This window comes from Apostichopus japonicus, chromosome 5 (assembly GCF_037975245.1).
Source record: "Apostichopus japonicus isolate 1M-3 chromosome 5, ASM3797524v1, whole genome shotgun sequence".
NCBI classification, from domain to species: domain Eukaryota; kingdom Metazoa; phylum Echinodermata; class Holothuroidea; order Aspidochirotida; family Stichopodidae; genus Apostichopus; species Apostichopus japonicus.
Window position 1 is genome coordinate 6,263,326 of NC_092565.1, and position 15,264 is coordinate 6,278,589.

Sequence of the window (15,264 nt, forward strand, 5' to 3'; positions counted from 1 at the left end):
GACAGAGAAAGATCTGATCCATCACGAACATCTCGGTCCGCCGGACCAACGATTAGCTCTCCACATCCTCAACAACCTCAACTTCGTATCGGAGCACGTGGAGACCCGCCGTCTCTTCACCCCTCTGATGCCCGGAATCGATCAAGGCAGGATCGAAATGTGGGTGGACATCTTCCCGCTGCATCTTGGCTCTCCCGGTCCAATGGTTGATATTAGCCCCAGAGTTCCCAAAAAGTAAGACTATTGAATAATCTCAACCTTTCATAATGGGGGGGGGTGATCTTCGAAGGGTTTATGGTCATATCGCATAGATGTAGAGAGAAATCCATATGGGAATGTAACTCACCCTTCATTTCCTCAAGTGATATTGGCATGTATGAGACGGAGAAATCGTACCGTGAACCTCGGTTTCGGGTACCCGGCGTAACGTTTTACGGCCCATCTCGCTATTTTTTACCTGTCTTTGGCTTTTTAAACCATTCAAGGTTCGAGTTGCGATGCGTCATCTGGAACACGAAGGACGTCATTCTCGACGAAATGTCCATCACGGGGGAACGAATGAGTGATATTTATGTCAAAGGGTGAGTGTAAAATCTCTTGTTTTTCTCTTTGAATGGTAGAGGGATTCTTAAGTTTCTAAATGAGATTTTAAACCCCAATTTAATCATGATGTTGTATGTCCACCACTGGCTTTACAAATTTTTTGCCCCCCCCCCCCCATCCCACCTTCACATAAAGCTAGTCTAACATACAAGATGCTTTCTGTTTGATCATATGTACTGAAAAAATTTTTTTCCTAGCTTTCAAATCAGAAACAAGGGGGCATGAGAACACCCTCAAGACATATTTCAGGTTGTTTGTGGGACTTTCAGGCTAGCTGCAATGAGACACAATTTTTTATGACATCTGCTGATGGAATGGTTTTCCTGATCCTTTGATAGGCTCCCATATTCGTCATGTTCTTTACAGTTCATTGTTATTCTGACTTGAAACACTGTCTTGACAATTAAAAACCCATATCATTTGCTCAAAATTGTGCAAAATATTGAATGCTGTTAGGTGGTCCCTTGCTCCCTTTAAAGGGGTGCAGCTAGACTAGGGCGTGGATAGGCAGACTTCTGATTAAACCTATTTCTTTTCTGACATTTTTTGGGACAATTTTGTCTCCACCTCTTCCTCCCCTTCCCCCCCCTCCCAAAAGAGCTTTGCCACTTTCCACCTTCCTGATCTGATGGTAGTTATGGTCATAGTTTGCCATTTGGTATAAAAAGCAAGCTTAAGAAAATGAGTGTAATTTAGCATATTAAGTCACTTGAAATTCTCACTGACATAAGAATGACATTAAAAACCAAAAATTGACTAAGATAGCAAGAAATGACAAAAACACAAACTGATCTATCATATACCTTATCATTAATGATATAACACGTGCAGTTGGTTGAGTGGACAGAACGACAAGCAAGAGACGGACATACATTACCGTTCTCTGAACGGAGAGGGCAACTTCAACTGGCGATTCGTCTTTCATTTCGACTACATGGGACCGGAACGGATGATGGTCATCGTTAAGAAGGTTTGTGGAGGGGGGGCAAAGGTCACTAGATGTCTTCATCAAACCCAACTCAGCACATTGCTTTACGTTGCTGGTAGCTGCAGAGGTTTTTTTTTTTTTTTCTTCTTTTTATGTAATGCACTGAGTGAATGGTGACAGATTCCATTAAGGGCCATGGTACATGTGGTCATTAATTGTATGGACCCTCCCTATCCCCCCCACCAGATTTTGTCAGTGATAGTGAAAACAGCTATCTTTAATCAAATATGTTGAGGTGGCATCAAGCAATGTCTGTATACAAAGGGACTTAATTGGTTTTCTCAAAAAGGACACAAAATTACATAAAATTACACAAAACTCAAAATCGTTGTTGAGGTAAAAGTTAGGAAATTTTTGGCAGGAAATACCTGTTTTACACAGCCATGCATTATCCATATTCATTGCCTTTGTGGAATCTGTCAAACTTCAGCCGGTCCTGTATGTTTTACATCATCAGTTCACAAAGAACACTTTTTGCTTCTTTTTTTTTCTTCTTCTTCTTCTTCGCATTTTGTACATCACGCTTTTCCATTTTGTGTTTTAACAAAGTCTGCTTCTTTTTTTTTTCCACGACAATCATTTTGTTTTAATTTGTCTCATTGGCTTTTCACTTCATCATCGCGGTGGTTTGTCGACACATTTTAAAACAGTTGGTTGGCAGGATTGGATGAAAAGCAAGAGACCGACGTTCATTACCGTTCACTGAACGGCACCGGAAACTTCAACTGGCGTTTTGTCTTTGAATTTGATTACATTCCACCAGAACAAGTCATGGTCATAACCCAGAAGGTAATATTACTCTAGACTGACTATTCAAAGTGAGTTTGCTAGGCCCTCTCCAGCCTAGGTTGATTTGCAAACAGAAGTACCATGTGATTGTGACGGGATGGGATCTCTGATGGCCCCTAAAAGCAGTAAACAACAAAATCATGCCTTGCAATCATGGGTCTGGGTTGGGGTGGTGTGAAAAGAGTGGGTAAGAAGTAGGAGTGTGGTTTTCATCTGGTGCTCCTATGAATATTTCCCCCTCGGTAATACGGGAAATCGTTAACCCGAAATTTAATCCTTGCAGATTACCATTTCGTTTATATTCCTTCAAAATTGTTGCCAGATATGTGTTTGAGAAGCTGAACATATGCTTATGTACCCCTACACCGCTTTATATTGTATGGAAAACATATAATATATCATAACACTATTGATATATATAGGGCTATATGGCACTCTGTCACTATAATGGCCAATTGTGTGGGCAAAACATTGCACATTAGCTTCTTTTTTGTTTCAATTCCATCAAAGTTAATTATCACTAGTATAGTATTGTATAGTATAGTATAGTGTATTATATTATATTATAGTTTAGTTTAGTATATAGTACAATTTGCTCATGATTTTGTTGTTGTTTTTGTTTTTTGAGTCTTGCAAATCAATATCCATCTATGTCGTTATTTTGTATAAGAAAAGTTACATTTTGCAATTCTAATAAAAGTTTTGTGCATTTTAATAATCAATGGAACATTTCAGCCTGTTAAAGAAATTAAATAAGGTATATCTAAAGTGTAATCTGTTTTACTTTAGTGTACGATGCAAATGTAAATAGGAATGTTGAAACTATAGTTATAGGCAGTTATTGCCAACTGAGGTTTATAAATTACCTATACCATATTTTCTTACACTAGACTACATTACATGCCAGTGAATTAAACAACTTTACATTACACTTCTTTACATTACAGTGCACTACATTATATTACATTTCTCTCACTTTATTTTGCATAACTTTACACTACATTACATTATATTAAATTACATTACATTCATGACATGTCAACATTTTCTCTATTGAACCTAATGACAGAAGCTAGGATAAGTTGAATGGTTGTAACCATGTACATATCTCTTTAATATGTTGAGAGGGATCAATTCAATATACATATGAATATTAACACTGTTTGTGCAGTATATGGTGCAATGTTACAACACAATTTAACCCAATAAGCTTTACTCTTGACGATATTGGATAAATTTATTTTTATAACATTTCAGTTTTGTTTACATCTTTACAATACAAGAGATAAACAAGTGCATGTATATACAGGGAGTTGTTATGGAAACAACTCCCTGGTATATATACAACAGGCTTACCTTCTCAAAGGAGCCCATGTGACTTAATAACCTAACTAGGTGATGGACTTGAATTTATTTTCAAAGTTTTATGCTTATATCAACTATAATTTATGCTTAAATAAATATTTGTATGCTTTGCAACATTTATGCTTCAGCAATGATCCACCGCATCATATAGTCAATGCATTGTTGTATATTAAATAAATATATATATATGCTATTTAAATGTTTGGGCAAGCATGGCACATTGTCCGCAAAAATATGACGTACAAAGCTTTGCACCGTTTCATTCACGTCAGAAATTGGTCAATAGTCAGCTTCTTTGTGTTTCAGTAAGGGTCAATGTTAAACGTTCATTCACTCTAATATATATTCTAGGTTGCTTCATTAGACAAGTACACACTTTCATTTATGAAACTAGCTATAGTCATAGATTCACTCATTTAACTGTTTACAATTACCTGGTAAAAGTAATTACCTGTATGTGTCTGCGTTGGTAGTTTTTTTTAATAAAGTACAACCGAGTATGAGACAATAAGGTCAATGCTTGTAAACATATTCATAACTTCGTACACGGTTCGTTATCACGGTTTCATAAAAGCTTCAGGCCATGTAGAACCGAGACCGCTCTCGACCAGTTTCAATCTGAATTTGATGTCGAGATTTGCCAGCCTTGCGGATAAGCTAGGAATTTCTGCCGATTAGCCGTGCATGCTCATGTCCGAATAGGTAACATATGTGCAGATAGTTAAAATTGGTGTCTTTACTTCCAATTATTTGCCAGCATATTATAGTTTTTTAACATGATATATTTTTTGGGTTGAATTCAGGAGCATATATGGAGTCTTGATAAAACGGAGATTCGAGTTCCGCCAACTCTTATCATCCAAATCTGGGACAACGATAAATTTTCTCCCGATGACTTTCTAGGTAAGCGTTGTTTTGATTTGAAATGATTATATTTTATGATGTTCAGATGTACATCTGAATCTGTTTTCTCGACCAATCAAAATCTGCCATATTCTGTTTGTTGTTTGTTATTTTCCCACTGGATGTATACACATTTCCACTGACTGTTATAGTTGTTAGAAAATGTCTGATTCGAAACTTAACTGTAGATATAAAACTAGATGCAAGGAAGGCAGCCTAGCAATTAATTAGTTGCTTTTTCGCCTTTTTGAATGGAATCAATTTGGTGATTTTTTCCTCCCTTAAACAGGGCAGTCATCATTGCAACCTCTAATAATACTTGCCTCACATTTATTTTCAATTCCTCATCTTTTAGGAACTATCCAAAAACGTGGCAAGGAGGGGGAGGAGTGGGGATTGGCATGTGGATATTAGTTTCAAATAATTTATTTGCCTCACCCTGTGTCATATTTTCATTTCTTCATCTTATAGGAACTATCTACAGAAGTGGAAAGGAGGGGGCAGGGGGTGTGTGGCGATGGGCAGAGGGTTATTACTTTCTAATGATCTATTCCCCTCACCCTGTGTCATATTTTCAATTCTTCATCTTATAGGAACTATTCACAGAGGTGGCAAGCGGGGGGGGGGGGGGGGGCGAGGTAAAGGATGGGACGGTGGTTATTAATTTCTAATAATCTATGAGCCTCACCCTGTTCATATTTTGTTCATATTTTCAATTCTTCATCTTTATAGGGACTCTGGAGCTCAATCTGAACAATATGCCAGCGTCAGTCAAGAAAGCTAAGAAATGCTCCCTCAAGCAACTCCCCGACCCAGTGGGCCAACGTGAGGTCCCCATGGTGTCCCTCTTTGAGCAGAAGAGAGTGAGAGGATGGTGGCCTTGCATGAATGAGGAGACGGGAGAGAGGGAACTCACCGTGAGTGAATTCTTCAAATTTTGAAGCGTTTGACCGTTATTAATCAAAGTTTTTGTGTGCAATGTTAAGCAGTGGCGTGGGAAGGTACTTTTGAGTGGGGGGGGCTGAAGACTGATGTCCGGCGTGGGAGAGGGGTCTAAGGGGAGGGGGTGTCCTTTGTCATTTTTTTGTATTTCCAGGTGGCCTCAGATGCAATTTGGTGCAATATAGCACACTTCAACACCCACTCCATTTTGTAAATAATTTGCATTTTCACCTGGCCTTAGATGCAATTGCGTGCTCCAAATGAGATTTTTTCTCATTTGGAAATGAAAAAGGGGTTTTCTGATTGCGAAGCGGGGGAGGGGGGGCGGAATGATACTTCCGCCCCTCCATATTTTGTTTTGGGTATTTATTAGTGTGGCATATTAAAACGATGGAGCCCATTTTGATAATTGTTAACACCAGCTTCCCACGGTAACAAGTACCAAATAATTTCTTCAAATTCTAAAAACATAATGCATTTCACGTACGTCACACTGGATGCTCCGTAACTACAAGATTGCTGCATGAAGTGACAAGATCCACCACCTTAAGGGTTGGGACTTTAAAATGCATGCAACCCCCCTAAATCAACTCACTCTCTTTCAGTAAAACCCTCTCTGGGTAATGATGTCGTCTTCCGTGTCACCACATTCTCTGATAATGTTGGAAGAGTAGAAATGAGAGTTTATATAAACACGAAAGGAAAGTTGCTCGCTTCCAGGTGGCGTTGAAATTTGTTGAGTGTCCACCTCACTAACCATAGGCAGCATGTACTCAGTAGCGACTCCAGGATCCTGCACGTGATAAGTTTTGACAAGATCTAGGCCCTAAGTGAGCTCTCCTTTTAGCAGGTGTTGTCATGCGGAGTCTATTTGCTTCAGTGTACTACTATAGTCTGCTACATACTGTGATGAAAGCTAGTAATAGAACAAGACTAACCTCATAAGGAGTAAATGATTGTTAAACAACTTTATTATAATAATTTATTCTTATATAGCGCTTTACATCAAAGAATGATCTCACACTTAAAATTATTACAGCTTAAAAATATTACAGTCTAACAATATTGCATCCTAAAACTTACAAAAATTACAAAAATAAATAAAAATAAATATCCTAACAATAATTATTAAAGCAATAAAATTCAGAAATTAAAGACGAAAGCAATAAAATATGACAGCATACAATAAAACTAAAATACTAAACTATTACAGCCGAAAATTAGTGACAATAAGACAATAAATAGAAATAGAAAATAAATTTTAGTATACAACAATCAAAAGATGGCAAGATGGCAACACAAACAATATGACTGGAGGTTTAAAATGAATAATACTTTCGAAAAAGGTAAGTTTTAAGGAGTGCCTTAAAAACATTTAATAATGGAGCTGCCCTGATGTCATTGGGGAGTGCATTCCATAGATCAGCTTTAACTGTATAGTCTGATGGCAGAGCCATCCATCTGGGATCAAAAGACCCTGCAACTAGTCTATAATTCCCAGGCCTTGGCTTGGCCGGGGGATTTTCTCAGTTTCACTTTTAAACGTTCAAGCACGATATAATTTGGGCATTTTTTGGTGTCTTTTTCGTTTCTGTCCTTCTCGCGATAACAGGGTAAAGTTGAGATGGAGCTTGAGATCTTGGACGAGGAGGAAGCCAGAGAGAAGCCGACTGCTCCTGCAAGAGATGATCCTAATCAGTATCCTACACTGGAGCCGCCTATGTGAGCAGCTGTTTACTCTCTGTGTTTAATTATTCATAGATTATGAGAGATGCATCTCCTTTAAGTTCTTGAGGGCTCCTCTGGAAAGCATACTTTGCACTGAGCAGGACTACCCTCATTAAAGATGACAATAATAAAAAATAAAAACAAAATAAAATTGCAACACCCCTACATGAAAATGTCAGATTTTGCAAAGCCTGCATAAAAAGTACACTTTGCGTTTTATAATGATCTTTCATATGATGGTGCATGAGGTAAAATTGCTGATATTTTCTGTCAAACACAGTACGTAGGCCTACATTCCCCAGTTAATGAGATATCCCCATTAAGGTATGTACTGGTTGTTTTTTATTATTTTTTAAATACACTTTTAATTATGCGTTTTAGAATGATATTTCATATGAAGGGGCATGAGGTACTCTTGCCCATGTATTTGTGTCATATATATACAGTACGTACATACCCCAGTTAATGAGATATCCCAACGTAGGTATGTACTGGTCGTTTCTTTAACGATCTGGTTTAAAATTCACATCTCAGAAAGATCTATTAATTTTTTTGGCAAACATGTGATTTTTTATATTTTTTTTATGGTGTAGTGAATTTTATGCAGTCTATATATCTGGGAATTGCAGAGTTAACTTGTAACCAGCCATAGTTCACAAAACCCTCAATTCTAGAAAATTTTGAGAAAAAAAAAGTTGACTTCTTGGTAATTGATGGAAAAAAGAATTAAGTAAGAGAAAAAACACTGGGTGGGGGGAATTTCAACAATAGGAATGAGTGTAAATTAATTGATGTCATAAGTTCACTTACAGACACAACAATCAATTAATGAGTGAATTATTTGCCAACATTTAAACTGAACTGTATAGCTTTATATCTGTGGCTTTCTACCAAATATTTTGTCGATATTTAAAATCTCTCTCCATCGTTCTCCCTGTAGACGTCCAGAGACATCTTTCCAGTGGATTTCCTCGCCTTGGATGTCGTTGCGTTACATCATCTGGTTCAATTTCAAGTATTACATCATCTACGGTCTTCTCATCGCTTTCCTCGTCTTCTTCATTGTCCTCTTTGTCTATAATGTACCCGGTGTGACGGTACAGAAGGTCTTTGGTGTTTAAATGACAGATCAGTTATATATATACACGACCTTCCTTAACGATTTCGAACCTCTGGACATACAATCAGCGTCCATAGCCTAGTGGTTAGGGTAGCTGCGTATAAGCAGGAGGCCGGGGTTCGAATTCCGGTGGAGGCTGGAAGATTTTCCACTGTTCTGGATTTTCCAACTCATCACAATTTCAATTATATATATATATATCAATATATAAAGATATAGAGATATATATCCCTCCAGTTTGAATAAAATTAAAATGACTATATGCTCTATCCCTCAATGGTGGGTTTGTTTCAGTATAACTGACCATTTTCAAAAATTCAGAAAAAGGACAGATCAATTTAAGTGACTGATCATGTGAAAGCTACATCCTGGGATAGTTGTTAATTATTTAGGGACAGATTCATTTAAGGAATATCCTTGTGAGCTATATCCCTCAGAAGGAGATTAGTTTAGGTATAAATGATCGTGTAAAGTCTGTATCCCGGGATAGTAGATTGGTTTGAGGTATTGGGATTGAAGAAAACAACCATCAAAGCTATTATCCCTCAATGGTGGATTTGTTTCAGTAAACCATCATCTTAAAGCTTATCCCAAGATTAAACAAATTTGCGCAAAAGGGACAGATTAAGGAGTATCCCTTAAAGCTGTATCCTTCAGTACCGTAGTAGATTAAAGTAAATGATCATTTTAAGACATATCCCTATACCCCCCCCCCCCCAATCCCTATTCCATTTCATAATGTATATATGTATCTTAGACCCCTACTATATTTATTACAGTGACAAAATAATTTTCACTTCCTATTGTTTAGCATTAAAACCAATGTGTAGTGTTATAGCAGAAGTAATATAGGTGTTTTGTTTTCTTGCAGATAATATGGTGGTAATTAACATTAGGTCCAGGTCAGTTCAGTTTTTTTTGGCGGTCCTGTTGTGTTAATCTCCCCAAGATGACTGATACATTTATGTATCCAGCTGTGTCTTTGACTTTGAATAATTGACCAAACTTGCAAAATTAATGTAATCTATGCCTCATTTTGATTCATTTATTTATAATTATTATGATGATTATTAATTATTTATTTATTTATTTATCATCCTTACCTAATAGTGAACAAAAGTATAAGAGTCATTAACATAAAAGTATAACTTTAGCAGGAAAGGAGGAGAGAAAAAAAAAGAAATTGAACCCTCCTGGTAATCATAAATTGCGATGGCAAAGCCTATTTTGCCCAATATCGAGTTTTCAGATATTTGTCAGGACTTGTAAAATTTTATTATAATTAAAGTTATTTCTGGGATGTCTCAAAACTTTAGTATGTCTTTGTTTAATACCAAAATAGTTGTCACTGTGTTGACATGAACCTGGTTAAGTGCTTTTATATAATAATTTAAGGAACAGTGTAGATACTACAAATATTTGATTTTTTTGTCTTCCATATACTTTGAAATGTATTAAAAGTAAAATAGTAACCTTATATGCCACCGTCACCCATGCCTTCATGCTTACTTAGTTATTTGTGTTAATCCCCCTCCCCTTCCCCCTCCCCATCCCACCCTGCTCCTACATTTCAAAGTCAAATATCACTTATCTCTACACTTATCTAATTTATTGAAGCAAATATTAGGTGAGCCTAGTATATGTATATGCAGTCTTTGATATTGTCACTCTGGTCTGTGTGTATTTTAATTTTTTTTTTTTTGGTTCTTCTCTTTAATTGTTACAGTGTTAATTCCCTTTGTTTAGTTTGTGAGTGATGGTGCAATAAGCTAATAGCAAATGGAAAGTTGGAAAACAAGTATAGATGGTCTTAGAGATATATATATATTGGTACAGTTAGTATGATCATAAATGTAATAAATATAATTTAAAATAATGTTACATACATCATTATTTCTTCTTTCTTTTTTTTATTCTTCCTAAATCTGTTTTCTTGTTTAATTCTTCTAGTGTTTTTAGTTTGTTTTTTTTATTTTCAGTTGGCAGGACTGTTAAGGACACTCATTTATTGTACATAGGTGATAGGTTATGAATATTTATGAGTAATTCATGAGTAATGCAAGAAATTGAGAAATTAAGAAGAAATATAATTAACAGTGTCCTTTAGTTTAGAAAATTAAGAAACATGTAACTAAAAAGTGCTGTTTTGTTGGAATACAAACATACTAGAATTTGTGCTACAGAATTCAAAAGAGGATTCAATATGTTGGTAGGTTTTGAGATGAATTTGTGTTCTGCTCCTCAAATCAAAGATCACATGTCCCACAGCCCCTCAAAGTTCTGCGCTCCTGACAGTATTCTAAGCAATATTAATTTGCAATCTATATTCCAATGATAAAGAGTTTGAAAGGTTTCTGAAAAAAAAATCAAATTACCTTCGATATTAATATTCATAAAGCACTGAAGAGATTCAGCCAGCTTTCCTGTGCTGATACCACTCTGCACTGTCCTCTAATGTCATGCTTCATAGCACCCGTACTGACAGTATGAACAGTTCCTAACCATGAAAACTTTGTTTTTGAAATAAAAAAATATGTTAAACCATAAAAGCTGTATGATCCTGCTCCATTCATGTTACCTGAATTTCCTGCATATATATATAATGTGTGTAATTAATTATGTCGATATTTGTTTCTTTCATAATGTTGAGTCTTTTATTGTCTGTGGCAAACAGGATTATCATCTCATTTTTCCTTACTTTATTACTTCTCATACTTCATATTAAGAGTAAAAAACAAAGATATGCAGACATTTAATGTTACGATGGTACAGAACACCGGCCAGTTCACAAATTTTGAGGTTGCACTTTCTTCTTTTTGTTTCCTACAATTTGTCTTTATTCTTCTCTCTCAAGTCAAAAGGCAAAACTAGTTTTGTGTTGACTACATGTTGGTGCAATATATGTTATATAAAATAAAACTTATAACTTAAAGTATCCCTCTGCAGTTTCTATTGTTTCACTGTTCATAGAAATATTATCTTAAGTTCCGTACAATATGATGATTGTTTCGTCGCTTGGACACTACTGGAGTCTTAATCTAATTCAGCCTGAGATCCAGTCAGGGATCACAGAGTACCCCATTTGTAGTGGTATCACCTGGGAGGAGGGGGGGGGGGGGGGTGATTCTCTTACCAGCTCTCTTCCAATAAAGTTTCCCTTTTAAAGCGAATTTTATCTATTGACTTGTACGTTGATTTGTTTATGAATCAGAATCAATTCTTCCAAAGAGCGTACGGTTTTAACTTATTTCATGATATATTAAATGCAATCCCAACAATTTCTGTTGCATGCATAACAAACCAATAGATGAAAAAAAAGATCACTATAGGGAAAAATTTAGGGTCAAATTTTGTGTAGCAGTGTTGAGGGCTCTCTGAACATTGTCTCATAAAATAATAGTCTTTACCTACAAGACTTTACTGTAGAGCTTCGCATTTAAACACAAAGTTTTGCCCATTTTGAATTGCATTGTGCGATATGATGATACTAGACAAATTTTCCACTGCAGAGGAGAAACCGGGCGTCCACATATGATCCATCGAACGTTAGATTGGTTGGTTGATTAAAATAACGTAACTTGCAAACATCAAAGTAGACTTGGGCCCAATAAATAATAAAAAATAGTCGAACAATAAAAGAAAAATGATTCAAGTGTGCCAGTGGTTGGTTCTCCTATCCTAAAGAACGCAGTACATTACTATACTAAAGTAATACGCAGTTAATTGTTCACACGATTCCAAAGCGCACGCACTCCTAAAGCAAGTTACGCACCGCACCAGCTGCATATGCGTATCTCGCCAAGAATTAACAGTGTCCTTTAGTTTAGAAAATTAAGAAACATGTAACTAAAAAGTGCTGTTTTGTTGGAATACAAACATACTAGAATTTGTGCTACAGAATTCAAAAGAGGATTCAATATGTTGGTAGGTTTTGAGATGAATTTGTGTTCTGCTCCTCAAATCAAAGATCACATGTCCCACAGCCCCTCAAAGTTCTGCGCTCCTGACAGTATTCTAAGCAATATTAATTTGCAATCTATATTCCAATGATAAAGAGTTTGAAAGGTTTCTGAAAAAAAAATCAAATTACCTTCGATATTAATATTCATAAAGCACTGAAGAGATTCAGCCAGCTTTCCTGTGCTGATACCACTCTGCACTGTCCTCTAATGTCATGCTTCATAGCACCCGTACTGACAGTATGAACAGTTCCTAACCATGAAAACTTTGTTTTTGAAATAAAAAAATATGTTAAACCATAAAAGCTGTATGATCCTGCTCCATTCATGTTACCTGAATTTCCTGCATATATATATAATGTGTGTAATTAATTATGTCGATATTTGTTTCTTTCATAATGTTGAGTCTTTTATTGTCTGTGGCAAACAGGATTATCATCTCATTTTTCCTTACTTTATTACTTCTCATACTTCATATTAAGAGTAAAAAACAAAGATATGCAGACATTTAATGTTACGATGGTACAGAACACCGGCCAGTTCACAAATTTTGAGGTTGCACTTTCTTCTTTTTGTTTCCTACAATTTGTCTTTATTCTTCTCTCTCAAGTCAAAAGGCAAAACTAGTTTTGTGTTGACTACATGTTGGTGCAATATATGTTATATAAAATAAAACTTATAACTTAAAGTATCCCTCTGCAGTTTCTATTGTTTCACTGTTCATAGAAATATTATCTTAAGTTCCGTACAATATGATGATTGTTTCGTCGCTTGGACACTACTGGAGTCTTAATCTAATTCAGCCTGAGATCCAGTCAGGGATCACAGAGTACCCCATTTGTAGTGGTATCACCTGGGAGGAGGGGGGGGGGGGTGATTCTCTTACCAGCTCTCTTCCAATAAAGTTTCCCTTTTAAAGCGAATTTTATCTATTGACTTGTACGTTGATTTGTTTATGAATCAGAATCAATTCTTCCAAAGAGCGTACGGTTTTAACTTATTTCATGATATATTAAATGCAATCCCAACAATTTCTGTTGCATGCATAACAAACCAATAGATGAAAAAAAAGATCACTATAGGGAAAAATTTAGGGTCAAATTTTGTGTAGCAGTGTTGAGGGCTCTCTGAACATTGTCTCATAAAATAATAGTCTTTACCTACAAGACTTTACTGTAGAGCTTCGCATTTAAACACAAAGTTTTGCCCATTTTGAATTGCATTGTGCGATATGATGATACTAGACAAATTTTCCACTGCAGAGGAGAAACCGGGCGTCCACATATGATCCATCGAACGTTAGATTGGTTGGTTGATTAAAATAACGTAACTTGCAAACATCAAAGTAGACTTGGGCCCAATAAATAATAAAAAATAGTCGAACAATAAAAGAAAAATGATTCAAGTGTGCCAGTGGTTGGTTCTCCTATCCTAAAGAACGCAGTACATTACTATACTAAAGTAATACGCAGTTAATTGTTCACACGATTCCAAAGCGCACGCACTCCTAAAGCAAGTTACGCACCGCACCAGCTGCATATGCGTATCTCGCCAAGAAGTAAAAAGTGCTAAATAGCTGAAAAGGGCGCCAGCAGTCCATTTGAGTCCGTCATGGGGGGGGGGGGCATCCGCCCCTGACTGTTTGGACGCTCCGCCACTGTTGGGAGCGCAGTGTAGGAAAAGAACCATTTTTTGAAACAAATTGAGCAACTTGATCGCTAGTAATCTTGAAATTGACTTTATCACGGTCATTGTCATGTTTCCCATATGTACCTTTCTCATAGAAAAGGAGGGAGGGCGAATCTGTGCGTAAATGTAATCAGAAATACTTTTAATATGACACCAAAGAGACTAAAAATTCTTTTCGACTTTGTTAATAATGATGTCTTTTAAGAGACACCGTAGATACGTTGCTCGGTTGGGTTTACTGCAATAGCGGCAAACGGAGACCAATATCCGCACTTAGTGGACCTAATGTTATAGTCGTGCATTGACCTTGAACAGAGGGGCCTACCGTGAAAACGTACGGAAAATTCATCCTTTTATATCTCAGCGAGACAATTCCACTTGATACAGAAATACGACTCAAAAGTCCTTAGATGTGGTCATTATAACAATCACAATAAAAGATATGTATAAAAAGCAGATTAAATGTGATGGAAACTCAAATGTGGACCAAAATACGATGTCCCTACGGATGCCGTACAGTGACATTTACATAATTTGCGTGTAGTATGTTCTGTAGCTCTTTTGTGGAAAAACTTTGGAATATGCATAAAGTTGAGAGTTCATCCATGCTTTAGATTGTTGAGGGACATAGACCATCACGTTTTATGAGGAGGGAGGCTGTTTTTAATTATTTACAGAACATCTGGGTAATAGGTACTGTAACCCTTTCCTTGGAGAAAGCTTGGAATATGCGGATAAGGAAGAAAGTTTCGAGTTTCTCCCATGCATTAGATTAATTAAGGGACCTAGATCATCACGCTTCACGAAGATATCTCATATATTAGGTGTAAGAGAAGCGGTGAGTGTGAGGAAGGGTAGGGGAGAATGGGGGGGGGGGGTAAATGATGTTACCAGGGGACCTAATAATTCGTCCTAAATGAAATTTGAAGAAAAAAAAATGATTCGCCCGCTGACGATATCAATATATACTATGCTTCTTCTTTCATTCCTTACACCGAATTATAGCTATACTTCCACATCGCTTTTGGGTTTTTTTTTCCTCGGGTTGGGGGGGGGGGCAGCTAGGTATACTGTTTCTGTTTAGTTGAGATTTTCAGTATCGGCAATTGAAGGCGTAATCGAAAGCTATTATGCTGTAACGTAATGACATCAGATATAAACTAATTATCTTGTGAACC

At 36.6% G+C, this 15,264-nt stretch overlaps 1 protein-coding gene across 5 annotated transcripts in view; it reads left to right on the forward strand.

Moving 5' to 3' along the window:
- The window catches only part of LOC139967415 (dysferlin-like), a 107,579-nt gene extending 96,209 nt beyond the window's left edge, over positions 1–11,370 (forward strand). For 4 of the 5 annotated variants that reach the window (XM_071971166.1, XM_071971164.1, XM_071971167.1 and 1 more), the window contains 7 exons: positions 6–234; positions 486–581; positions 2,242–2,380; positions 4,549–4,648; positions 5,381–5,565; positions 7,203–7,312; positions 8,259–11,370. In XM_071971166.1, the coding sequence (XP_071827267.1) occupies positions 6–234; positions 486–581; positions 2,242–2,380; positions 4,549–4,648; positions 5,381–5,565; positions 7,203–7,312; positions 8,259–8,439 (1,040 nt within the window). In that variant the 3' untranslated portion in view covers positions 8,440–11,370. Of the gene's footprint in view, positions 1–5; positions 235–485; positions 582–1,434; positions 1,574–2,241; positions 2,381–4,548; positions 4,649–5,380; positions 5,566–7,202; positions 7,313–8,258 lie in introns of all 5 variants that reach the window. The other variant, XM_071971165.1, reaches the window with a different exon arrangement.
- The last annotated feature ends 3,894 nt before the right edge of the window (positions 11,371–15,264 follow it).